The sequence below is a fragment of the Apis cerana genome, linkage group LG12 (genome assembly GCF_029169275.1).
Source record: "Apis cerana isolate GH-2021 linkage group LG12, AcerK_1.0, whole genome shotgun sequence".
Taxonomy (NCBI): Eukaryota; Metazoa; Arthropoda; class Insecta; order Hymenoptera; family Apidae; genus Apis; species Apis cerana.
The window spans coordinates 5,943,241-5,970,597 of NC_083863.1; the positions used below are offsets into that span (position 1 = coordinate 5,943,241).

At 36.8% G+C, this 27,357-nt stretch overlaps 1 protein-coding gene across 4 annotated transcripts in view; it reads left to right on the forward strand.

Annotated features, from left to right (window-relative positions):
• Window positions 1-27,357, forward strand: part of LOC107995246 (uncharacterized) — a 137,960-nt gene that overhangs the window by 26,277 nt on the left and 84,326 nt on the right. For 3 of the 4 annotated variants that reach the window (XM_062082719.1, XM_062082718.1, XM_062082720.1), the window contains exons 3-8: window positions 14,136-14,310; window positions 15,501-15,774; window positions 18,489-18,784; window positions 22,742-22,991; window positions 23,366-24,797; window positions 25,033-26,230. In XM_062082719.1, coding sequence (XP_061938703.1) covers window positions 14,136-14,310; window positions 15,501-15,774; window positions 18,489-18,784; window positions 22,742-22,991; window positions 23,366-24,797; window positions 25,033-26,230 — 3,625 coding nt within the window. Of the gene's footprint in view, window positions 1-14,135; window positions 14,311-15,500; window positions 15,775-18,488; window positions 18,785-20,548; window positions 20,701-22,741; window positions 22,992-23,365; window positions 24,798-25,032; window positions 26,231-27,357 lie in introns of those variants that run through there. The other variant, XM_062082721.1, reaches the window with a different exon arrangement.

Below are 27,357 nucleotides of genomic sequence, written 5' to 3' on the forward strand. Positions count from 1 at the left end.
AAAGACGCGATAAATTATGAAGTTAGACAATTTTCTCGACAACAACGATAAAAAAAGGGGGGAGGAAGTTAGTTTGACTCGAGGCAAATTTTCTTTAGATAGAAAAAAAAAAGAAAAAAAGAGAAAAGAAAAGAAAAAAGAACGACGAACCGCCTTGACCTCGTTCTACTTTTTTTTATAACACGTTGCACACGTTGCACAGCTTCTTTGCTAGACATAGGCACCTCGGAAAGACGAATACACCCCCACCCCCCTCCTTCGTTTCTTCTTCGCTCGTTCTTTGCCAAAAGCCTTGTCGACCTCTCGAGGGCGACGACCCGGTTATCTATTAACCAGCGGATTTATTCCCCTTTCCATGCTTTCGTTTTACTCCAGAATGCTAAATGGAAGATTGTAAAAAATTTTACTCTTCCGCTGTATGAATGAATACGAGCTCCTTGCTTCTCTTTCATGTAAAAAGGGTGCATTGTATTTCTACTTTTGGCTATTTCAACTAGTAAATACGGTAAAACATCGATTATTCGAATTAATCAGAAGAGGAGAATCCATTTCGGATAGGCGATTTTTGATAATCGATTAGAAAAATCCAAATTTATATATATGCATGTGACATAACTAGAAAGAAAGAATTTTCGAATACGAATGTTCTTACATAAAGAAAGATTATATAGATGAAATATATTGTAAAAAAAATAAATTAATAGTTATTTTGTTACAAAATATAAAAATTCGCATTTGCATAATCGAAATTCGGATGATCATTCTATTATTAAATGCATTTACAATATAGTATATTAAAAATAACATTAATTACAACGAACAACGTATTTTGGATAAAGCAGAGGAAGGAAAAAAATAATCCTCATATTTATCGTTTTTACCTTTTATAATCGTTTGTCATTCCGCTCTATTTGATCCGAAATGTCGGATTTGGAACAGCCTTATTGGGAGGAATTTATCGTGTCCTGTTTTTGTTACGGTTCTGCGTTTATTTTTCGCGATATATACAGCTTCTTTGCTAAGCAACGGTTAATAAACTTAACGATCCTGCACGATTGTAATTATAAGGACAATTTAATCGTCGATAAAACGTAAAGACAAAAGCATCGCGATAATTTTTGCCCAAAAGCTTTATTTTATTGTGTTTTATTTCTTCAAATCGTTTGCGTTTGATAAATTTTGCATTTTCTTTTATTTTCCACGACCGAATTTGTGCACGAAGCATTGTTTTTATAACGTAAAGTTTTACAATAAACATTGCACAGCCGAAAAACAAATATTTATCACCGTAGCTTTATTCATTCTTCATTTGATGGACTTCTGTCCTTGTACACCCACATCCAGTGGTACTATATAATTCGTGTGGTTAAATCTGCGAATTAATTTAAGGAGAGAAATAAATCGAAATCTGATTTTTAGATTTGTAAAATTCGAATCTAAAATATAGTGACAAAATTATTCAAATAGTCAGCTTATAGTATATAACAATAATTATTCTTTTAATCTTTTACACAAACATTTAATTTTTATTTCTTCTTCGTATAAAATATTAATAACGATGGAATAATAAATTCGTTTCAAATATTTTGAAAAACGAATCTTTAAAAATGTATAAATTATTTTAATGCGGTGGATATTAAATTTTTAATATTTCGTTCAATTTTACATTTTATGATACATGTTATGCGTTTCTATTACGAATGATCTGTGGATGGGAAAAGCATTTATACATACCAATAAATTAGGTTTACTAATGTATCATGATAATTAAGAGGAAATGTAGATACTATTAAATAACCTTTAACTGGTAGATTCGCACAATGATAGTTAGTATGATCATAATTCTATCTATATCTCGAACATCTGATCCAAATAATCGAAGGATTATTCATATTTGTACATACGATTATAATACTAAGTAGTGTATGTTAATTAAAATTAATATTCAATGATGTTAAATTTTATGCAAATTCAAAGTTGGATCATTGAAAGTTAATGAAAGAAATCTGATTGATATATGAATGGTATTATCATTTTATTAATATTCATTTTGCTGAACTGCATGTTCTATTTCGATGCATCATTAAATTTATTTAACTTGTCCCCGTTTTTGATTTTTTTTCAGCATTATTCTTATTATTTTGATTAAAATAACACATATAATTATATAATTGAAGCATGAGTCCTTTAAATTGTAACAGGAAGAGATACGGAATTCCGTTTATTATTATTTGAAACGCAAATTTCATGTAATTTTCAGTACCTTGTTTCGCATGTAATAGGAATATTTTATATATTACATCGTGCAATTTCCATGTAACGATTCTTTTCTCTGAACCATAATTAAATTTACAATTAATAATAATTAAACTTGACACAATAATCTTTACATTGCGCGTGTTTTAAAAAGATTTTGAGATATTTATTTATATTTGATCGAAAAATTAAGCAACGTTCTACGAAAGATATTTTATAAAAAATCTGTGTATTAAAAATTTTACAAAAAGATTTACATACAAATTTTACAAAAAATTATAAGGGAAAAAAATATCTTGGATACATTTGAGAGAGAGAGAAAGAGACAGAAACAGATTAATCAGAAAACACATTAATGATAACGAATGCAACTATGTTAGCAGTAGATAATATTATAATTTCAACGCCATCTCGTTACATGCAGTATATATTACATTAAACAAGAGAAGCTTTTACCAGTCTAATCCAAAACCGTCACCGAAGAGATTATCGTCAACTACCTGCATCGTCGCGTCTGCTCGTCATAATCGTTTATTCAGGGTGTAGCTTGAACTTTGGACAAATTTATGAAACAACCTTGGAAAGGAAAGTAGAAGTACGTTTTTTATTTAAAATTATTTGCTAAATATATCTGCTAAAACGCGTGTACATACGATCGGTATGCACGTATGCATATAATGTATATACATATTTTAGAGAAATCCTATTTGTAGTTGCTATCCGTAGTTTTAGTTAATTAGCTCTGAGTGCAATGACCAGACTAGTGTCAAGCGGGAGCTGCAAGGGTATTTTTGCGCCGCCAATCAGGTTAATAACGTTTCCCTCGACTATTGGCAAGAATCGTGTGTGCACAAACGTATCTGGCTCACGTGTGTACACACGTACACATCTACGGCCAATCTCATTAAAGGAGCCAATTGTTTCCAACTCATATTCAAAGTTGCATTCGTAGAGGCATACCATAGCTTTCCGTTTTCCACGTCAATTCCTTCCCACTTGCCACGAAAATGAATGGGAGGACGTCAACGACGTTGGGAAAACAAAATTATCGTCGTCGGACGATGGTTTCCACGGCCGAATAGAAAACCGGTTTTTAAGCCCCTCTTTCAATTCCATGGGTTACCATCCCCTTCGTCTTGTTTGAAAAATTCTAAAGTCATCATTATTGTGGAGTTTACAATGTATAGTTACAATGTTACGGGGAAAGAAATACTTCTTTCTTCTGTAGTGGATGTATTTCCTGTTGCGATTAAAAAAAGGAAAAAAGAATTAAAGAGATTAAAAGATTAATACGCTGTCTTTAAATAGTGTATCAAATTAATTATGCTTCTTTATTTTTCCACTTTTTCTCAGCGAGAAAATTGAGAAAATTCAATCAATTTGCTCTGTCAAAGATTGCGCTTTTCAGAAGCGAATATCTGAAATATTTTACCATTCAACTATCGTAAATTATCTCTTTTTTGATAGCGCTTTTATTGAGATTTATTGAGGATCAAAATACATTTCAAAGGAATGAAAATCGGCAGTTTTGTGACGAAAATATCCGTCGTTTATAATATCACGATATTCCAATCGATTTTTCAATGTATTTTCTTTGATTATCTTTTCGATTCTTTTTTTTAAACATCGAGATTTCATCGTCACTTATAACGATCATATTAGAACATTATCATTCCGATTCAATAAATCAAATTCGATCAATGGATTTATAAATAAGACACTTAACATTAATTACTCGAACGTTTTATTCTAAATTTAAACGATCCTAATTCAATAAATCAAGATACGAATAATTCTATGAATAATACTACGAATGTTAAACGTTAACAGTTTCGATTACTATTCTATCATTATTCCCGTAAACGTTTGAATAGATGAATCCTCCCACCTTTAACAAGTATTCCTTACAAGTCCAGACATAACCAATTTCAATTATACCGAGTAATCTTCATTGCCGCAACTCTCAGGTTACCGCGAACAGTGCAAACTTGCGAGACAAAGCTCGCATCATAGAATCGTCATACTTGCGATGCATGTTTCCGTATAGAATTATACGTGTATCGTAGAACTAGAATTGTGAAACTTCCCTTCTCTCTCAGCCTCGCTCGTTTAAAATGAATTGAATATATTCCCTTTTGTCCACGATCTTTCCTCGATCCAGTTTTTCCCCCCGAATGGAACGAGTCTACGTGGAACTCGATGTTTGAAATCCATTTTAATATTAACGTTTCGTGTTGTTCCTTTTTTTTTCTTTTTTTCTTTCACTCGAAACGTTCTTTGGAAACATTAAATCACATTTGCGTTTTCCTATAATTGCGTAAAATCTTGCACTCTTTGTGCTCGTAATGCATTTTAACAGACTACCGCCGTTTCTTCGTCGTTAATTTCGTAATTTCGCATTTATTTCGCGCTCCCATTAAATCCTCCGACAGGTAACGAGGTCGTGCGGTACTTATAATAAAAATTGCATTCGATACTTGAGCCGCGTTTCGAGTCTTACGAGATTCGACGCGATGTGATGTCAATTTTACGAAAATTGTAACGAAATTATTGGAATTTTGCAATTACAGCTTTCTAAATATCGAAAAATTTACCATTTTCAAGCGTGGGATTTCATTTGGAATTAATTCCTAACACACGTATGTCATCCCTCAACGCCGATGTCGAAAGTTTTCTAATATCGGAGTTATATCACTTCTAACGTGACACAGGTACTATTATTTTCGCATAAGCATGAAATAATGGCAGGTCATTCGCAAAATAACCAAAGGTTGACTTATTTACCATATTTTGTCGAGAAAAGTTAAGATTAAAAAAGAATCAATGTTTATTACGCATCCTTTTTCTGGCATCTTGCTTTAATTCACGCGTACACTTTAATGTTGCACATATTGTATCTTTGAGTTGCGAGAATATATTACTGCTTCTGAGCTTTCTCATTTTGAACTTGTCACAAGGCTCGACGTTCATTTAATTACACGCATGACATATTAAGGCTGAAACAATTTTCTCCTTCGATTACTTGTAATAATTTCGGTACTCGTTATCCTCTCTCACCGGTTTTACTCTTTGTGCTGGATATAATAGCGGTACTTAATAAACAATCATACACAGCGTCAGGCAAAGTTCGCTTTTAACTGCAAACTGGAATATTAAGAGGAATTTACGTATTAATTCTCAAAAGGATTCGAGCGTGATTTCAAAGTTGGCTAAAGTTTTACCCATACCTTGACGTTTATCAGATTTATTTTTCATCAAAATTGATCATCATGTCGTCGCAACATATTATATTATAAATATGTATTTCATAATATAATTAATCATACAAACAAATAACAAGTATATTAATATATTATCATAACATGTATAACGACACATTGTTTTGTAATCACATATCGTAATAATTATAATATAATAAGAGGATGAGGTTTAGCAAAAATCTTTTTATGGAAATATCGAAGATTTTTAAAAAAGATCTTCAACTAATTTATAAAAAAATGATTATAATGTCTCGTCAAATTCGGAGACGGAAGACAGAATAACAGGGAGGTTATATATAATTATGTTTTCGCGTTTAATTTCTTTTATAGAAACGTTAAATGAGCTGCCAATTCCCACTTTAACGAAGCTGAAACTCGTGACAGAATCGCGAAGGGTCGTGGAGAAAAAAATGTACGACGCGACGAGGAAAATTGATTTACGATATCTCAACAGTGGCGATGGGATCTTATATCGGATATTGCGCGACACTATTTTCACGGAAGGCACTGTTGCTGGTCACGAGCTGTAAAGAAAAACGTAAGAAGCATTAGATATCGATAATCTGTCTGCTGCCCGATTTAATTTTTCTTGATCGAGATTTTTGTTTGCAAATTTCATTCACATCTCCTCTTCGTTCCGTTGATTTGTAAATTTGATTATTTTTCAGACAGATTTTTTTCTTCGCTACTTTGTTTCCTATCCTGTATGAAATGTTAACTTTCGTTTCCATCTTCTTCTTTTTTCTTTTTAATCCAATACTATTCCGAGCATACAAATCGTTTCTCATTCAATCAAGAGTTTATGAATTTTCTACCTTTTCTTTATTTTCTGATAACAATTTTTCATTTTCCATTTTATACTTGGTTCAGAACTTTTGATTCTTTTCCTTTTTAATTCGATATTACCTCAGGTATACAAATCGTTTCTCATTCGATCAAAATTTTATTTTTAAATTTTCTTCTCTTTTCTTCTCTTCGTTTTCTGATAAAATCTCTTTTAATCCGTATGAAATATTACACTATAATTCATTTAAAACGTTTATTTCCATTTTCTTTTCTTTCCTTCCGTCATTTTGTTATTACTCGAAGTAAAATCGTTTTTTATTCAGTCAATAATAATTTATCATCCTCCTCTTATTTTGTGTATAAAATCTTTACAAATTCGAAATTATACACGCTCTATCCTTTTCTCTTGTTTATTTCTTCTGGTTATCCTTTCGTCCATCTCAATTGTTTCGATTTATTTTCGAGAATAATGATTCGGGTGCAAATATGGATGTATCCTGATAAGATTTTGCAAGTTAAAGCACTATCCGAGAAATGCAATGGCAGGAATGCAACGAATTGTTCGACTGTAATAGAGATGCGCGAACAGCGAAAGTTTCTGAACAAATTTACAGTATTTGGCTAGCCTGCATTCGGTCGACGATATGGTAGTTGCAGTTCTCCTCCAGTTCTATCAACAATTCGATGATATTACAAAGTTTTGTTCTATCTTGTTTGAAGTCGTGTGGCAAGGGAGTTATTGCAAAATTTAAAAGCATCTTCTCCGCTTCGAATACATATTGGCTGTGTTTGTGATTCAATCGCATAAGTTTTTTTTTTTTATAATATAACGAACGTTCAAAAAGTATCTGTGATATCGAAACGAAAGATAAACGTTTGTATCTGCACGATATTTAAATTAGAATGGTAATAAATTGTTCCACATATTGTATCGCACAGGTGCGATTCGCGATAAAATTCCAACATAAATTTATAATATTCGAAAATTGTTGAACGTATTAAAATATGTACGAGGGCAAGTTAATATTTATCTGCAATGTATTTATAAAATTTATTAAGTGATAAATTGATTCGATCGAAAACATTTTATTCAAAAGGTAATGTAATCGTATCGATAAAGTAAATGTATTAAAAGAAGATTATATTAAAAATACAATATTACAAATATTATATTAAATCATCCTCTATATAAGAAATATCGTCTTACATATTTATGAAACATCATATATCGTACATATTTAAAATAAAATTATAAATAACCACCAACTATACGTTTATAATGAAAAATTAAGTAGACGATACATACATATTACTACATTCTTCTAAATCAATACCAAATATTATCGTTCTGCGAAATTTTTTTTAAATAGCAAACTACAGAAACTGCAGCATTGAGCAAATTTTTAATTTAGAAATTTAAAGAATCGTCTTAATCACAAGAAATATTATTTTTCTTCGTGAAATTATTCCTTTGAAAATGACACTGCCTATTAGGATGATCCAATATATTGCTAAGAATGACTAATTTACTCGATCTCTTAATGAAATAAACGAAACTTTGGAGTGAAACTTCCCTCTTACGTAATGTTTATCTAATAGAATAATTCCACGATAGTTATTAACTAGTTTGAAACAGGGGAAGCCGGTTAGTTACTACTACCCACCTCTTAACCGTACATCTTCTTATAAGACTGCGTAAGTTTCCTTTAAAGTCTTCGGTTTGGGGGTATCAGTTTCCCGCAGGTGTCGTCGAAGACACCGAGGGAACTAAATCGACGTGTACAAAGTTCACGATAGATATCACCGATTGAAACAACTGCATGCATACGAGCCGTCCATTTCGAACCTGTCCATCTCTATTTCAGTTGAGTAGACAGTTGGTACTTGCTTGCAAATGGCTTTCGCATCGACCGATACGTCTGGATAGCGAGCACAATTCGCTGTTCTCGTCGGTCAAACCTATCTCTGGTGAAACGTGCTAATCCATACTTAACGAGTTATACGAACTTTCTTAAATTATTATATTCCATCGGTTTTATGCAAATTTTCAATCTCAATAATGTATTTATATAGTAAAATGTTGAATGTATCAATAAGAAAATAGAAAAAATCGCGATAACGATAAATGGATTAGGAAGGAATCAGAATTAAAGAAGAAAAATGTAAATTTCAAAATCAATGTAAATTTAGTGGATGATTGCATAAAATTACCTCGTTTAGTTGTATCTCGCTAAAATTTTATTTCCACGATATTATGTAAATTAAAGAACTGAATTTGCATCGTTGAGATGTAATTTAATACAGCAAATAGGGATATTGTTAGTAGATTTTTCATTTATTGAATGACATAGATAAGAAGGGAAATTTTTTTTTATCTTTTTAAAACTCGGTGATGCTTGTTCAAATATGTTGGCGGAATAAAACGAAGGATAGAATTGAACTAACAACGTTTCACAGTCGGACGAAATGCAACTTCATTTCCCTTAACGAAGATACCTGGATCGATTCGTGAAGGATGGACGGTTTTAGGTTATCGCGATAGTCTTTTCTTTTTTTCTTTTTTTTTTTTTTTTACGATTTTTACAAGATACGTAGAAAAGGAAGAGATTCGCGAACGTTCTAAACTTGGTCTTGTAAGCGGAATTCTCGACTCGAATGCTTTCAAGTACCTTTTCCAGGATAATTGAAAATCTACTCCTGTGGTTTTTCCGTGGTCGAAGTGCTTTCGCTTCTTTCTCCTCCTCCTCCTCCTCTTTCCCTCTACCACTCGAAAACGCGAATTATGCATGCACCCCATCCTCAACGGTGAGACTGAACGCAGGGTGGAAAGACCTGTGCCATCCCTATGTTTGATATAACATCACATGGAATCCCGCGTCGAACATTCTGCCACGATATCTCTCAGGATTGAATAAAATATCGAATTATTTTTTCCCCTGTCAAATCAATTGCGCGTGATCTCGAAATTTCAATTTCAAAATTTCTTAATTAATTCCAAAGTATTCGTAACAAGTTTGATTAAAATCGGGGAAAAATATTTATTGAACTTATTTTCCGAGGATGATATTAAACACGCGCGTCACGTTTATGATATTTATCGATCCTATCAACGGTACAAAATTATTCCTCTCTTGAGAATTTGGACAATATACGGCCTCGTAGCGCGGTGATAAGGGTGGTCTACCAACCACTTATATACGCTAAATGTATAATTTCGCAGGCTAGACGGGTTATCGTAGGCGAAGACAACGATCGAAATAGGCAATATACGATTGTTGGAGAGGACTTGATTGAAAAATGTTGGTCGATATCGACTATGAACCGTCCAATAATATGCCCGATACAAAGTTTTATGGTTTGCCGTGCATTCCATGGGGAAATCATCTGGGAAATTCCACGGCGAAATTTCAGCCAACTTTGAACCTCTATCAGCATGATCTCGCATAGAGGATTTGTCGAGTTACGTGATTAATTAATCTATGAAACTGCATAAGAAGGATTACCGAGAATCGATCATTAATATTATCCTTGTTGAACGTGCATCTGTCCCAATCATCCGAGCAACCATTTCATCCTGAAATAACCGAATGTCACAATGAAATTGCAAATCTTGGCTCAATGACTCGAATTGTTAAAACTCGTGAAGACACTTTATTATATTTGGGCACGATACTTTCGTTCTATCTACCATAATTACGCAAGATCGTCATTTTTCATCGTTACGCAATTAGTAATTAAGCAATTACGTAACGAAGAGAAGCATCGATTACTATCGATACGGGGACAATCGAAGGACGGTTGAACGGTGAAATCGTGTAAAGAAGGATGCGCGGAAAATTATCATGGAGTGGCGAGCACAATAGCGCGATCCTCGAAAATCCAGGCGTAATTCAACGATGACCCGAGCTTTAAGAGCTTTCGAACGTATACCGTTCCTTCACGAGCATTTTCTCCTCTTCCAAGAGTCCAGATAACCACGCCGTGTTGACTTAACGCCCCGTTCCCATTGTATTTATCTGGCAACGAACACGAGAGCCAACCGGATAATACCGACATTGTGTGTTCACGTGGGATATTGCACACATTTATATGCAACATTGGCGCTTACGTTAACTGTGAATACGCGTGGATATTCCGCTCAACGCTTTGGAAAGTGGCACTTCGTGTACTTGCGGGGACCACGTTCTTTGCGAATCATCCACAGGGGAAATATTTAAAGCGAGCGAATTGCTCGTTAGAATAATAATCCTTGGCCCTTGGTTGGCTAGAGATGAAAAGAAGGAGACGATTAAATGCTTCCTGGAGGCTTTAATCGATCGATACCAGGGGAAAACAAACGCATTTTAATTTTACCGCGAATATTACATTTTATTGTTATAATATTTATCAATTTTCTACCATTCTTATTCTATCATTGGTTTTTGTTATCATTCATTTTAGCATAATGTCTCGGTTTATTTTTTTATTTATTGTTTATTTTATGTTTAAGTATGTTAAATATGTTAAGTGAAATGTGAGAATATAAAATTGAACAGTGGAAACGAGAATATTTTGCGTATTGGAAAAAAGAAAAAAGGAAGAAATTAATAATATCGAAAGTAATAATTTTATTCCATTTCAATTATACCAATAGTTGTGGTATAATTTTAATTTGCAATAAGTATTAAATATAATTAATAAGTTGGTAAAGAGCATTTCAACGAGTTTTATTATACAGCTTTGTAATCTCACTAATATGATGATCGTAAAATCGTAACACACCGAATTGTTCATAAATCAATGAAATGACAGTCATTAGTTAGATTTTCCCGTAAATAAAATTAATTTCAACTCCGTCTAACCCAACATTAATGGTATTTCACACTCGACGGTTTCATTGAATTGTGCATTTGCATACTTCATTCTAATTGCTACGTACTTTTAAAAGTTTAATTAAATGCCCGACATGTCATGCGTCACTGCCAACATTCGATCAAAAATTCCTATAATTTTATTCCTTTATTCCCGTACAATCTGTGCTCGTAAAATAAAAAAATAATTAAATCAAATTAGAAATATAAATTCGAATAAAATCTTTCGAAAAAATGTATTGTTTTTGATAAATGTTTAAAAATATTTCTTCTGATCTTGTATATAATTCTTGAACTTATATTTATGAAAGGTCAACAGAGATCGATAATGGAAACTATTGCAAATCGCTCTGCTTCACCGCTATTTCGTTCTTGGATACGTAACCATAAATCTTGATCAGTCGACTTGAAGCATCTGTTTCGATCGGATAATTTTCGTTTTGAAAAACCGCAGTGCGTCCCACTCGTAAATTCCGATCACAATTTACAATTTATGGAGTGACTTTAGCCACGCGTGAACACATTTTCGAATTACAACTGAGAAACGCGCAAAAATCTCCGCACAATTTATTTTCATGTTCGTTTATTCGTAAAATTCTGTCACGTGCAATATTCTTCTGTTGCAGAAATTGAAAAATCTTTTTACACTGAAATTATTGAAATGTTTTAATATTTTATCGTTAATTATTTATTTTTAGTTGAAATTATTTTCGTATTGTTTGAACAATGGGTCATAAAATATGAAAATATTCATTTTAAGAAAATTTCTGAAACGCAATTAATATTCAATATAGTCAACAATGTTGCTCCTATATAACTATGCATTTTAATTGAGCTATTTTCCTTAAAATTTGTTTAAAGTAGGTATATACATATCTATAAATAACGTTATCATCAAAGACATTCTCCTTTAGTGATGACGTATATATTGTAATGCAAATATAAAATATTCCAAGAGGTTGATTTATTTATCCATATAATTTTTATTATATCTTACAAGTGATATGTCAATGTTGAAAATAGAAAAATACTTGAGAAAGCAGAATTCTTGGAGTTATCTTTTCGAAAATGGAATTATTGGAGTATTCTGAATCTTTCATCGACATTTTCAATTTATAAAAAAACATTTCTCGTTACAAAAAAAATAAATTAAAGTTTTCTTTTGAGTCTAAATATAAGTATAAATATAAATTGATTTAAAACATAGACATTAAATACAAAATTGTTTCTCGTGAAACATTTGCTCGATAGTAGGGTATATTTTACAGAATTTTTTCACGTGTATAAATTCTGCGTTACATTTTATATTTTTTTCGTTAAATAACATCGTATGTCTTTGACAATGTTCAGTGATGAAGGGATAAATCGACTGCAACATTTATTTATAGAGGTCGTAAAAGGTTAAACATTCAATTTTTGTATACTATATATTTAAAAGTTAGATATTGATTAAACTTGAAACTAGAAACAATAAATTTTAATTTCATTGAATATTTTTTACTCTTGTGTCCTGTTTCTTCTAAATAAAAATGTTTATTTTATTATATATTTTCGTGATTCTTTCGTGGAATTCCATTAGAATTAAATATAATGGTACGCATATTCAATTATAATTATCTTCGATGGATGAATAATAATTTTTTTCACAATATACGACGCACTTCCATCACATTTACGCCATATGGACCATGTTAATTTTCATTTAAAACTTTATACGTTCTCATCAACACATAAATTGGTTACGCTTCGGAAAATTTTTATCGATGCTCCAAGTTAAAATAGAGTTCATTATTGCTAAATATCAAATATCGGACTTTATTGGCAGTTTTCCAACAACATAGATGTATTTATGAATTACGAAGGTGTAAGAAGTTTTATTTAATTAATCGTATACAGATAATTAAACGTTATTTTCTGTTTGATTGAAAGGACTCGAAATAACTTTTAACAGTGCGATAAACTAATAAACCGGTCGATAGTTTTATCGAATAGAACGTTCAATGATACTTTCGAATGGAAATAGAAAAAACGTTTCATAGTTCTTTGTGTTCAATGGAAAATCGTTTCAATTGGAAGAACAAAAAGGAACGTTTATAGAGACGATACAGTGCTGAAACAATGCCGCAAGTTTTTAACAGTGAAACAGAAAGAGAGAAAAAAAAGGGGAACGACATTTTCGGTCCTATTTGCCAAGATTTCCTCCCCCCTCCCCAGTTCTATTTCAAAAAGGACTGAAAGCATGGCGGGCACAGTGTCAGTAGTAAATTTTTTTCCTGATCCGACACGAGCCCCGAGAGAAGAATCCACAAGCCGACAATTACCATCCTTTTGCCTTTAAACTTTTAAGAATCGTTTCTATTGAAAAATATTGCCTAACGTTTAACACGAGATCGATTATCGTTGCCACGAAGATACCTATTGAGATCCCAATCGAATTAATTCGATTATATTTTCTTGTTAGAATTTCTAGACCGAGTATCCTTAAATTTTAACGATCGAATATACATGTTCCATCCGCGCGAACTTTTTAGTACAGAAAATATGCAATTTCGAGAACTTGATCATCACAACTTGGCAACACGAAAGTGGAGATGAACGATAATAACGCTAGAATCGTAAAAAAAAATTATTTCCTTCGAAACCAATTAATTCGTCCAAGAGTGCGAAGAAAAATAAAACTGGTAAAAATTAAATTTGGTGACGCCAAAGTCGCAAAAAGAAAGTTACATAAATTCAATATTGACGTGATGAGAAGGGCAGAAAAATTCTGCACATTTGACAACCAGAGATTTATCATCATTTTCATATTAAAACAGATTAATCCATCATTTTCCTGTTTTACTTTTTCCCGAACGTTTCAACGAATCTTCAACGAGTATTCAATAAATTGCGGCGAAAGTTTGTGCACCATTCGCGCGAGATATTCGGATCTTTTTCTATTCGAAGAGAATATTTAAACGTCCTTTCTTTTTTGCGATTACAGGATGCTGGAACGACAGGATTCCACTTGCACCGGTTAAAATGAATCGCAGGGAAGACCCGCTGTTGCGGCAGCATCGCAACCGCTTGCTGCAATTAGCGGAAGTGACAAACATCAAGCCTGGCCGTGGCAGCGGGAAAAGACGAGGCCAGAGGCAATCGTACGGCTTCGGACCCAGGTCAGTTTGATAAAATATCTCAATCGTAATGACTTGTTAAAGTTATTAATGTCTGCTTTCGTACAAAAATCAAGAGACAAAGCTTTGAACGATTATTAATACTTACGAGAAAATAGTGCATTATTTGCACAAATGAAATCAATTCAAGGGAAACATTAGAGGGTAATTAGTATTTTTGCGACAATTATATTTTTTAACACTTTTCAAATTTTTGAAATCAAAGATGAAGCACGAGAAAAGAACGTAGAATAAACGATCTTGGAAACGGTTTCTGTGTATCGAATTTTTTCCCTCGCTTCGTTTATATATTCGTCTTCATTACAGCCTCGACTACAATAGATCCCCGAGCTGGTCTGCCGTCGACATTTTTATTACGATCCGCCCGTTTCTTTCTTACCTTTCCTCTCTCCTTTTCCTTTTTTTTTTTTTTTTTAATCGTTTTTAACGTATTATGAGGAGAAGAAGAGGAAATCTCGGACAAAAATATCAGGGGACAGTAAACTATCCGTGGCTTTCAGCGGGCTTGCATAATTAACCCTTTTAAGCCGGCATTACGCGTGTCGACGTGCGCGACATTGCATTCACCGTGCATTTCACTGATCCGCCTTCTGGCCCATTCTTTGTCTCTCCCTCCCTTTTGTTCCCACCATCATGCTTCTGCTCTTTCACTGTTCCACGCTCACCACCCTTTCCCCAATGTCCCTTGACGAAATTCCTTTCACGCGAGAAGAATCTCGACACCCCTGGAGACATCCTCATGAAGAACGATGGAGCTCGCGTATATAAATATTAATCGTATTCCACTATTGTTGATTCTCGTCGCGGAGTCGAGGATTTTGACTTGCAAACAATCGAGAATACCGCCAAATACGACGGTATCGAGTCGAGGGAAATCGTTATCGACTTAAAATCGTTATCGAGTTTAACAGTATATTATCCGATCGGCAATTCGCTCTATCAACAGTGGCAGGATACAACTTTCAATTCTCTATTCATGAATTAGACGTTATATACAAACAATTTCATCACGTGAAAAAAATTCAAATAGAATTGACCGATTTCTTTTAAGTCCTTTTTTGAGAAAATCGAGATTGAGCTGTTATAAAGTTAAATAAGCACGTTTCTACCAAAATATACGTAATTAATACGAATGAATTTTAATTTAATGAAAAGAAATCGATCTGTTCCAGTAATGGCGGTTCGAGTACCGGTAGCCGCATCACCCTTCAGGATATCGTGAGAAGTGATCCTGGATACACGCCAAACATCGAGCATTTAGTTTTCCCGGAGCGCAAAAGCAGTAATCCGAATCTGGCCAAAACAGCCGAGGAATCGCCGCCAAACAAATCCAAAGTCAATGCAACCACCTCGGGGAGATCTAGGCTCGCTGAAGTGTTCTCCAGGCATTATTCGAGAGGCTCGTCCCAAGACTCTTCTGTTACGTCCAGAAAGAATCACTTAAACGTAAGTGATCTATAATTTCATTCCTAATAAAATGTTTAAATGTTTCTTTAAAGATTTTTATAAATCTATTCTTCCATCTTTTTTTTCTAGCAATATTTAAATAATATGTAAGCTTGGATAGTACAATTAATCTTTAATAGCTAATAATTTTTTCTAAGTTTTAAATTTAAAACTTGATAAAATTTTATAACAATTTGTTATAAAATTTTAATAATCGTATCGATTCTAATATCGTTCATTTTCGTTCAAAAGTAATCAAACTATGTATAAAATTTTTGCATAGCTTCGTCTGAATATCCTGTAATAATAAAAACAGTATTTGACAATTATTTAGCGATCGATCACGTCTCTAATACGTATTAAGCACAATTGGCAGCTCTTCCTGTTTATCGGTATCCCCGGATACACGATCTTCTTTCCGTTGCACAACAAACAGGCCTCGGAATTCTGCATTGTCGAATAGTTACGACATTACAGTGGACTATCGATGTCCGTAACAATATTAATCGATGATTTTCAGAAATACAGGAAACGATACAAAACAAAGTTTCGCCGTAGAAACGCGATAAATCCAGTTTTACGGCGGTTGAATTATCGACCCGACCTAGATATTCCACTCGATTTCTATCCTGTTTCGAGGCTCGAGGTCGTTTCAATTTTTCCACGTTAGGTAAACAACCAAGTTGCCGAAAGAAATCGGACGTGCACGCGTAATAAAACACTGCGACGACCTCGATTTCTTCATATTTCTTATCAACGGCGCCAATTCGGTGGCTGGAGGAGAGGAAAAAAGAAGAGAAAAAAAAAGAAAGAAAGGAAAAACTGGATGGAACACGGGCCACAATTAATCGGCGAGAATCTGATGGCTTAAGATATCTTTTAAGCGATAGGATTCTCTCCGGTTTGTTACGACTCCTCTCGATCCACGATGGATCGGCGTGGTGAGACGGGTTTCTTCGGCGTAGCTCACGACAAAAATAAAAATACTTTCATCGAAGGAGTTGCGTAGCCAGTCTCTCGCACCTCGTCCGTATTTGGAAGTAGAAACAGCCGGCAACCTGTGTTGTGAGTTTAGTTCGTCTGGTGTTGCGACGCGCCGACATTACCTCGTCACGATTACTTCCAGAATAATTTTATGTAATCTCGACGAGGTTTGATTTTCGAGTCGATGCGTCGCGATCAATGATATTCGACGATATTGAATTTTCCACTTGCAAATATGCCATCGTTACAAATTAAATCTTTGATGAGAAATGGGATGATAAAACGGAAGATGGGATTTTAATTGGAACGTTAGAAAATTGCCAGGTTTTTGTTGATTTTGAATAAGTAAACAAAGAGAGCGATTTTAAGGAAAGAGTAACATTAATTTTTATTAGAATAAGAAATATACCGTAAGTCGACAATTCTATTATTATTTTCTGAGTAGATAAGAAAAAGGTATATAACAATTAATGACCGGTAAAAAGAAAACAATTACAGTTAATATCGTTTTGACGAGGGTCGCAAAATAAACCATGTACGGTGAATAGAATTGAAAGAATGCGAAGGGGGAGGGCACGGATGCTATTAACAAAGGCAAAAATGGGCAATAAACCCTCTCCTCTCGATATTCCGCGAATCTTAAGAAATTCTATGGCGATTTCCTCGAAGCGATCATCGAATCTCGAATTCCCTGGTTGAAGAATGCGAATTCTCCATCGAGCGGGAATACTAGCTTGTCGTTCATCGAACGATGCGGATAAAAGGAGTGAAAAAAATAAAGAGAAGACGATGAAAAGACGAGACCAATGAGAAACCTTCGACAGCCTATGCTGAATCGATTAGCTTCCCTCCTCGAAGGAATAATTGAAAACGTCAAAGAAAAGAACTCAAATACGTTTCTATTTATTCTAACCGCATCCAAGTTACCACATTAGGGAGCGTCATTTACGGTATCGTTCTGAATGTGCCAAGTCCGAGAATTCAAGGAGAAAACGTTGCTCGAGTCCACTATTAATTATTATTTATTTCGTTAATACATCCTAAGATTTGTCGAAATATATAACTTTTTAAATGGCAAACTTAACGATCTTTCATAAATAAATCCTGCTCTGTTTAGCGAGGTTTGAAAGCCGAAATGACAAAAAATTTGTCACGACCTTCACCTCGATACTTCAAATCCCAACAGAAGTTGAACTCAATTTCTTACAGTGCGCACCTTGAAACATTTCTCTCGCTATGCTGTATTATTATAACTTTCCTCCCGTTTCATTAAAAAATTATTAGCTACGTAAAGTTCGTACCTATAGATTCTCCCCCATTTTTGTTTCAAATTTAATTTCTCCCGAATTATGGTAATTTCACACGGCTTACGGTAAATTGAATAGCAGAGAGAATTTCGTGACGATTAATTTTATATCCACCACGATCTTTGTACGAAAGATACATCAAAAGAACGTATTCAAATTCACTTGACGCAAATTATATTCGAAAATATCCCAAAATTGTCATAGAAATTGCACGATCGAAAGTCATCGAAATATTCTCTCTCAGTTGCAATCAAGATCAAGCGAGAAGATCAAAAAATCGATAAAAGTAAACTCGTTACGTTTTTTTCTCCCCTACAGTTTTCGCATCCAGCCAACCGTTCCTAAAAGTTAAAGTCAATCCCCCCATCCCTGCCTGCCCATCTCGATCGAGCAAACTCGGCTGATTTGAATTTCTGATCGCAGAGCACGTCACTGGACAGCGGAGGGACGGTGGTGGTGTCCCATCAGGCAACAGGGTCGAGCGTATCAACGGTGGTGACGAGAGGCGGCGGTCGTCGTTGGTTGTCGCAGAGTTCGCAATCCTCGAGGCAACATTCGGCCGAGGACGGGGTACGCGGGGGCAACGTGGGCGTCATAGGGCCCGTTTCGACCTCGTCCTCGAGCCAGGCCCCTGCTCCCGCCCTGCCACCTCGTAGAGTCAGTCCAGCCGCGAATTCTGCCGACATCTCGAATACGGCCACTGGCTCCCGCGGCGACAGGTAACGCGTGTGTTCTCTCTGTGCTATTTTCTCTTCTCTTCTCTTTCCTTCCCTTATTCTCTCTCTCTCTCTTTCTCCTTCGATTTCGTTTCTTCTCCGTCCTATTTCTCATTACCTTCTGTCCCTTTCACGCAAAAAAAGAGAAAAAAGAAAAGAAGATATCTCTGTTTTTTCCATTATCTGAACTGGATGGACGAGCGAAGAAGGGGTGTAACTCGATTTTAACGAGTCCGGTGTTCGCCACGATTTACATCCGCCTCTAAGGATTTTTAACGTCTCTGTGTTGCCGTATCGCTGTGTTGCACAGGCGTAGATATATATATATACGGGTGTTTGTGCGATCCGCAAGTGTGTGTCGACAGTTTCGTTTTAGTACAGTGCTTGTTACAGACTGATAGGTTTTATCGGGTGAATACAAAAGTATCTATAAAACGATCGATTCGTCATTTTCTTTTCCTTTCACATTTTTCTTGCGATTACGTACTTTCTCCATATTTATACGATGCAGACTCTAGTGAATTAATCAATCTCGAAATTAGATTCATTCTATATTTTTTTTTTTTTTTTTACTTTTTAAATTCTATTCTTTTCTTTAATTTTTATAAGAATACTGTCTTCTTCGTAATTTCGCGGAATGATCGAGGAATATCAAAGTAGCGAGAAGAAAAAATATTCTTACCTTCCTTAATCGCAGTGGATCACCGGATGAGCCCGGGAGCGTGTTAATTTTTTACGTGGGCTATAGGAGTTCATTGTCCCTCTTTTCTCGAGCGTTTTATTCGTCGGTGTGTCACGACGGGCCAAAAAAGGATATATACGTTGGACTAGGCGAACAGTGACAAGGTCCAAGAGTACGGTATAATTAGAACTCGCGATATTCACGACGATATAGATTAGGCGGCAAGTTTAATCTCTGATTAAAAAAAAAAGGGAAAATCGATTCGATCGTAGTTTATATTTGCTCTCCCCTCCCCTCCCTCTTTCTCTCTCCTTCTCTTGTTTACTTTTTGTAGTCTTCGACTACAGTCGGTGGTTAGGTACGCGTGATGTAAGTTTCATGAAGCTCGATAAAGCGACGAGCTTCCTACATCGTTCTCTCTGTCCACGAAGCTTCCCCGTGGAGTTCGACTTGTTTACACACCGGAATGCAAAATTCAACGGGTGAACGTCGAAGGGACCTGGATCGTTTCTAGACCTCCTTCCGAAGCCCTATACGGTTAATTAGTCGCCTCGGATCATTTTTACGAGGTTTAATGAGATCGCGGAATAGCTAGTTGCTCGTTTCTTGGAATAGCACGATTTCGTTTCGATCTTCTTGCGTAAGACATTATTTTCTTTCCTTTAGAAATTTTGTTACAGTTTTTTTTTTAAGGGAAAATTGTTATTTCAACTCTTCGTGATACGAATTTTTAGAGCGGATCTTTATTTGGAGAAAAATTTTATATCGATAAAATAATCAAATAAGAAGTAAATATTATTATTACGCATGATGTGTATTTGTATATAATTATTTCAATTTTTCAAAGATAAGTTTTTAATTCATTACGCCCCAAAGAGTTAAAATACGAAGGTTTTGACGAATTAATTTTATTAATAACTCGATCGTTTTATAACATCGAAGAGTGTTAAATTTTCTTGCATAAGAAATCGGTTTCTTTTTTTCCCCTAAGATTTTATTATATTTTTCAAAGGAACGTTATTACTTCGAAATATCGAGACTGTGATTGACTATTGGTGAAATTTCAATCGCGAGATGAACCACGTTTCGTTGGCTTCGTGGTGATGTAAACGTTAACGTAATGGCAAAATGACGGTGCATCGATCCTTGATAAAATCGTGATAATAGACACGATAGAGTGATTCTAATTCAAGTGTGAAAGCCGAGGAAAGATCCCACAGACGATGTCGGTTAAAAGGTAAATATAATTCATTCAATGATATCTATTATCCGTATATATTATCCGAGAGATTAGATGGTTCAGAAATAACGTTTTATTAACTATATAACATATGCATGTGTTTAAACAATTGATATATAACGGATAATAATTCTGTTCGCGTAAAACGTTACGGTAAAACGTACGTTACGCGAAGAAATCGATGAATTATCAAGGATTACGCGAAAGCTCGTTTCACATTACACAATACATTTTACAAAGTCGCCGATAAATTCACACACGCGCGTTCAATTCCTCTGAATCGTCCAATTTGAAAATGAATCGAGTCATTTGGAAGATTAGAATGTCATTTATTCCGGAGCTTCGACCACTCGAGAGATTCGAAGCTTGCCAACGAACATCCCATTTTTCCTCGCTTCTCCTTCTTTCATGAATCATTACGCCGGAAGATTATTCTTGCGCTCGTTGTCGTCCTTTCCTACTTTTTCCCCTTTCCCTCCCCCTACATTTACCGCCACTCATTAATGATAAACGGCGGGGAACATTTCTGAATTACAGAAGTGGCGGGGGAGGACCCGTCACGCCGCCTGAAATTTCCTGAAATTCATTTGCCCGGCCAGAGATAACGGATTTCATTTTCGAAAATTTTCCTCCGCGACCTACATACGTAGTTCGACGTACGAAACTCGTTCGCGAATTTAAATTCTTGTCCACTCGTTATTTCCACCAAACGATTTAAAATGCGCTGGTTAAGCGCCGCGAATCGCATTGTTCCATCGTAGAATCGATGCTCTCATACGCGCGAGAAAGTATCCTTGTTAATCTAATTGGAACGGGAATTTTCGTTACCAACTGTGCTAACTGTAAATACGATTAATGATATTAACGAGTTTCTCGATCGTTTGCTTTTTTTCTTTCTTTTTTACATTATTTTACAAGTATCCAAACGCTTTGACTGACTCGTCTTGACGAAGTTTGAATTTTATTTTGAAGATTAAGGATGATCAAGATTTTTTAAGAGAGTTTTTTTATTACCAGTTAATAAACTGAACAATCTGAAAAAAGAAGAATTTCTCAAAGAACAAAAGAGTTCTCTTCGTTATTATATACGCGTTACACTTTTCGAATTAATTTTATGGTGTAGCAATATTCTATTATATACGTATTAATCGCAGAGAATAATGGATACAAAAGATATTTGCGCACCGTTGTATTAATATCGCATTTACATATAATAAATTGGATCCAACTACGTTATATTTTACATCATTTAATACCGTTTTCATTCACATCTATTAAAATTTAATGTTAAAAAACGAAATATGGAACCCGATAAAAACAAGGATTCGTTAAAAATTATTAACACAATTATGCAAATATTTTTTATAACCATTACGATTTCGTAATTAAAATAATCACGCGCTCGGATACTTTTAATCTGTATTGTATATATTTTTCTTCTCTTTAATCACATTTTATCGTCACGTCCTTCCTACTGTACACATTGGAACGCGTGCGAAGAAAACAGAGAGGAGCTCTCACGGCACACACGTTCAATCACGGTCAAAGACGTTTCGGTGTCTCGCGAAACACGACGAATGTTTATTTTCGTCGGAAACGAATCCGTTTTACGGCTCGTACGTTGCTAGCTTTCGCCACATAGCACATTCCGTGCTATGCTCTCGTATCGAGAGGAGCCAGGAAAGAATCTCGTCTCTGTAGACATTTCGAAGAAAGACGGATGCAACACTCTCGTCTCCTTCTTTATCTCCTCCTCCGCATATCGCGAAACGATGAATATTTATACGAGAAGATTGTACCCGAGGAAAAGCAACGCGTACCAATTTTCTTAAATCGAGTTTCACCGGTTTTTAAATATACATATGTCCGTAAGGATAATTTTCCTTTCGAGAATCAAGTATAAATGTTTTTTTTTCTTCTTCTTTTGGTTTGATTAAGAATAGTTTTACTCGTTATCAGGATGAACGTGATAATAATTTCGATGATAGCGGAAAGTTTCATCTCATAGTGATTTATTTGTCCGTCGACTCGTTTACAGAGGTCAAAACGTGTCGATCCTGCATCTGCGCAGCACCTCGGATCCTTGGGAAGTCGGTTCTCAGGGTTCTTCGTACAGCGTCGGTAGCAATAAAAGTCAAAGCGGAGGCAAAGGAAAATCAAGTGGAAACGCCCGAGGCTCGTATACACGCGGCACTTCAATACCATCCTTGAAACGGCACGATACAACGGCATCGGCAACGGCATCGACTTCCAGCCTAAAGCAACATCGGCAGGACAGCCATAGTCAGGCAAGTAAAGAGTCGAAGAAGAAGATATTCCTTTTATTATTGCATCGTGCTCCTTTGAAATCTCGTGTAACACTCTCGATACGATATCTCTAGCGAATTCTCGCTTCGAAGAATGAAAAATTTCGCGCTCCAAACTTTTACAATTTTCCAATCGAAATTTTTTAAAGACGCACTCGTTATTGTGTATTCCATAACAATCGTGAACTTCGGCTTCAACTTCGTACAACCCTTTGAATATACTTTTTTTTTAAACAACGAGAGAGAAAGAAAGTTTTGAAATTCGGAATGGAGCTTGTTAAATAAGTTTGTTTTTCAAGTGTCTGGAAGAACTAGCCCTCCCTTCCTCCTGTCTCTATCGATGAATTTACGAACAGGTGACGAGTTCTCGTCGTCGAGAATCCTCGAACTCGTTCCTGTCGGGTAACAGCGGCACTTCCGGCGAACTTTTCATCAGCGGAGATTGCAGCAGGGAATTGTCGCCGGTCCGATGGTGCGATAGAGAAGTGGACGGGGTCTACCTGGGTCGATCCGGTTGGGTTCAGGTGCAGCAACGATCCCTGGACGAGAATCGGCGGACGAGCTACGAGAGCAGCCTGGTGACAGCGGCCACGGGAACTCTCCCTTTACCGCGGCGAGCCACGGTAAAATTGGCCGATTATCATTGCAACAGCGAGCCAGGTAAATGCCCGGAGGAATTTCTGCGATTGGACAGCCAGAGACCGGACTATTTGGCCCTTCACGGTCAAGATTTCGAGTCCGTGGGGAGCAGCGCTTGCACCTCGCCCCACAGTATCCCGGAATCGTATTCGCCGCCCTCGATTACCCCGATAATTTCCCCGCCACCGGCGTTCCAGGATGCTGTCGGGAAGAAAACCTCCTCCAAGCATTCTTCGGGGCGCAACAATTACGGGAAACCGCCTTTCCTCCCTCGATCCAACGCCATAGTGGACAGTGATATCATCAGCCCCCCACCTTCGCCCCCGCATCAAGTCAATTGGAGTTCCTTGCCGCCTGCGTCCCGAAAATCCTCGAGTACGCCGTCCAGAGCTCGGAGGCAGAACAGCGGCGGTCAACAGCAGCAACAGCAGCAGCAACAGTACAGAATGGCGCAAGCCAAGTCGTTGGAAGATCAGTCTTCCTCGAGGAGGTCGCAATTCGTGCAACGTTACCTCGAGTCGTCGAGCTCGTCCTCGTCGTCGGTCGGTTTCAGAAGTCTGGACAGTTGCGTGACGAGATCGACTATGCCCAGATTGGCGGAGAACACCGATTCCTCGGTGGAAGGATACGACGACGGGGACGACGAGGACGACAATCCGAGCTCCTCGTTGAATCTGAGCCTCGTCTCCTCCTCGATAATAGCGTTGAATTCATCCACGGAATCTATCCGCGCGAATGGGGAGAGGATATCGCCGAACAGGCAGAGCCGACACCACAGGAATCAGCAGGGATTAAGAAGATCGCCGGGATCGTCGGAATCCGGCAAGTTGTCGTTCAACTCGCCATCCTCCTCCTCCTCGTCGTCGAGCAGCACGGACAGACAGGGCAGATCACCGACACCGAACCCTTTCAGACGTAGCAACGCTTCTAGGCAGCATCAGAGCGCGAGGACGACGCAAGCGTCTCCGGATTCTCATCAGTCGCGGGTGAGAAGATCCAGAAGTCTTCAATTACCGGAGAAAAGGTCTCCGAGCGCTGCCGCGCCATTGAATAGGGAGCATTCGAGGGAATCCAACGAGCCCCATAGATTGGTTGTGAAAATTTCCAGCGATCGAGGGAACGAGAGAAAGCGTCATGCTCTTCAGAACAGTAAGCAATATTCTTTACGTTATTCGCATTAAATCCTTTTCTCGTTCTTTCGAATTAACCGATTAATCTATCGTGTTATCACATATAAAATTGGGTATATCGTTCATGTAAGAAACGTATTCGACTATTCGAAGGAAAGAGTTGCAGTAAGAACTGCACTTTTGAATTTCTTTCCTACTTCGCGTTTCGTTTTCTTTATAGCTGTTTCAACGTATCGTTTGTGCCTGTTTTCTAGGAAAAGCGCAGTCAACCGAGAACGCGTTAAACGAGGAGCTGCTCCGTGAGACCGAGGCTGTAACCGAGTTCCTTTACGGTACGAGGAGCCGCGCGATAGCCAGAAGTCTGCTATCGTGTCGCTTCGAGCGCCGCGAGGATGGCCAAGAGCAAAGGCAAAGGAGTAATCCCAACCCCCCCACTTACGATGTTTACTTTATCTCCTCTAAACACCAACAATCTTCCAAACCTTCCACCGGATCGTCCATGCAACAACAATCGCAGCAGCAACAGCAGCAAACGCAACAACAACAGCAGCAGCAACAATCGAGGCGACCTAAAACGCTTCAAAGGGGAGCAACGACCCCGAATGCGAATCCCGCGTCCGCGAACCATGACTTCTGCATCAGCCCCGACACGAAGTTGCGCTGCAACAGCAGCACGTGCGATTTCTGGCCGCATTGCTCGCAGAGGGACACCCTTTACTCCCCCAATCAAGCTCCAGTATTTATGAAGTTATCCCAGAGTTATCCGGCTCATCAGAGGCTCCCCACGGACGCTGGAAGCAGCCACGCGAGCAGAGGAAGCGCCAGCTCGTCTCCGGCATCGTTGGAGCGAATGGACGATCGTGAATTTCGCGATCGTGACGCGTCCCGAAAGAATCGGGCGACTCGTGATCGGAGTAACAGCGGCGCGACCAAATACCAGGAGAGGCAACCGAAGAGCGTGTTGAAACAGTCGAGTCGATGGTCGTCCCTGGAAGGATCTAACGGCGGGAACGGTTCGGGCGTGGATAAGAGGGAATATCATAGGTATTATCAGAAAGCTGAATTCAGTTCGGGCAGTTTCGAGAGTTGTGAGAACAAGGATAGAAAGGTATCGCCGGTTCAAGGGAAGAATATGGCGAGTAGATCGCCGAGCGGCCACGCAGCATCCTCTTCGACTACCTCGTCATCCTCCAGTAGCGACATTTGGGTAACCACGTCCGATCGAACCGTGACCAAGAGTCCGAGGAATGCGAAGAGCTCGGGTGCGTCAACTCCCATGGAGGATGCGGTGATTGGTTCTCTGAAGACGTTGATGGAGCCGCCGAAAGATGGAATGCTGTCCAGGCCTGGAAGCGCTCCAACGAGGGGTGAGGATACTCTGTCGGCGGACGGATCCTTGGATCCTCATCAGCGGTCACTATCGTTGCCCAAGTCCTTCTTGACGCACAATGGGTAAGTTATCGGATATAATTTTTTTAACTAATTATTTTAATCGTTAAAATTTAAATATATATTCACACGGAGTGTTAATACGTTTGTGGAATATGTTTGGTCGAGGCTAGAGATTTGAGAATTTAATTCATTAAGAATTGTGCTCGAATCGTGTTTCACGAATATATTAACACCCTGTATTCTTTGTATTCTTAACGTAACGAGAATTATCTTGATTGGTATGCAGGAAACGAAAGCCGAATTTTTCAGTCGTTCGATTGATCTTTTAATTGGTTGGCGTTTAAATTCTTTCCCCTATTGCATTACGCGCGAGAATTATTCCGTTTCACTTGTAATCTCGTTTCCAACGATACGGGTCGATCGATATTTACCGCGCGCTCGCTGTTAGAAAACAGCACAACAGCACAAAAAGTACTTCCACTTGACTTCTTCTATCGAAAATCGTACGAAAGTGTGTTGCGCAGCTTCCACGACATTCACTGGATTAACGTAAAATCTGTCGTGATTTATTCAGCGTCAGTTAGTACAATTTGATAGTTAATAGAATCCAATTTTCTACAAGTTCAATTACTTCGTCCCCTGTTATACCATTTACTTTATTGTGAGCGATAGTCCGTAGATCGTATTACTAATGGTGCAATCTCGGTAGACGTCACTCACAGTACACGTTTCGATAGATATTCCATTCTCCAGGTGAATCCACGTGTATTTGTCTCAGTTACTGATATTTTAATCAACTTATCGGATCGAATTATACGTAAGAGTGACAAGTAAATGGCTTTCTCGATTATCTGGAAATACATGTTGCAAAAGGGATTATAAAAAAACCGTGTTCATCCACAAAATTTTTATATATTGTTATGTACAACATTGTATTTCTGCTGAAACGGAATTAAAAGCGAAAATGGAGGATTAAATAATGCTTAATCGCATCAGAATATTTGATGTAGATGTATATATATATATATATATATATATATATATATATATATATATATATATATATTTCAAAAATCAATTCCATTTAATTCGACAAATTTGCGAAGAAAGAAATAATTCTATTTCTTAAATACCTATCTCTACTTGGATTTTATGAAATCCCTTAGTGATTTTAAAATGATTTTTAA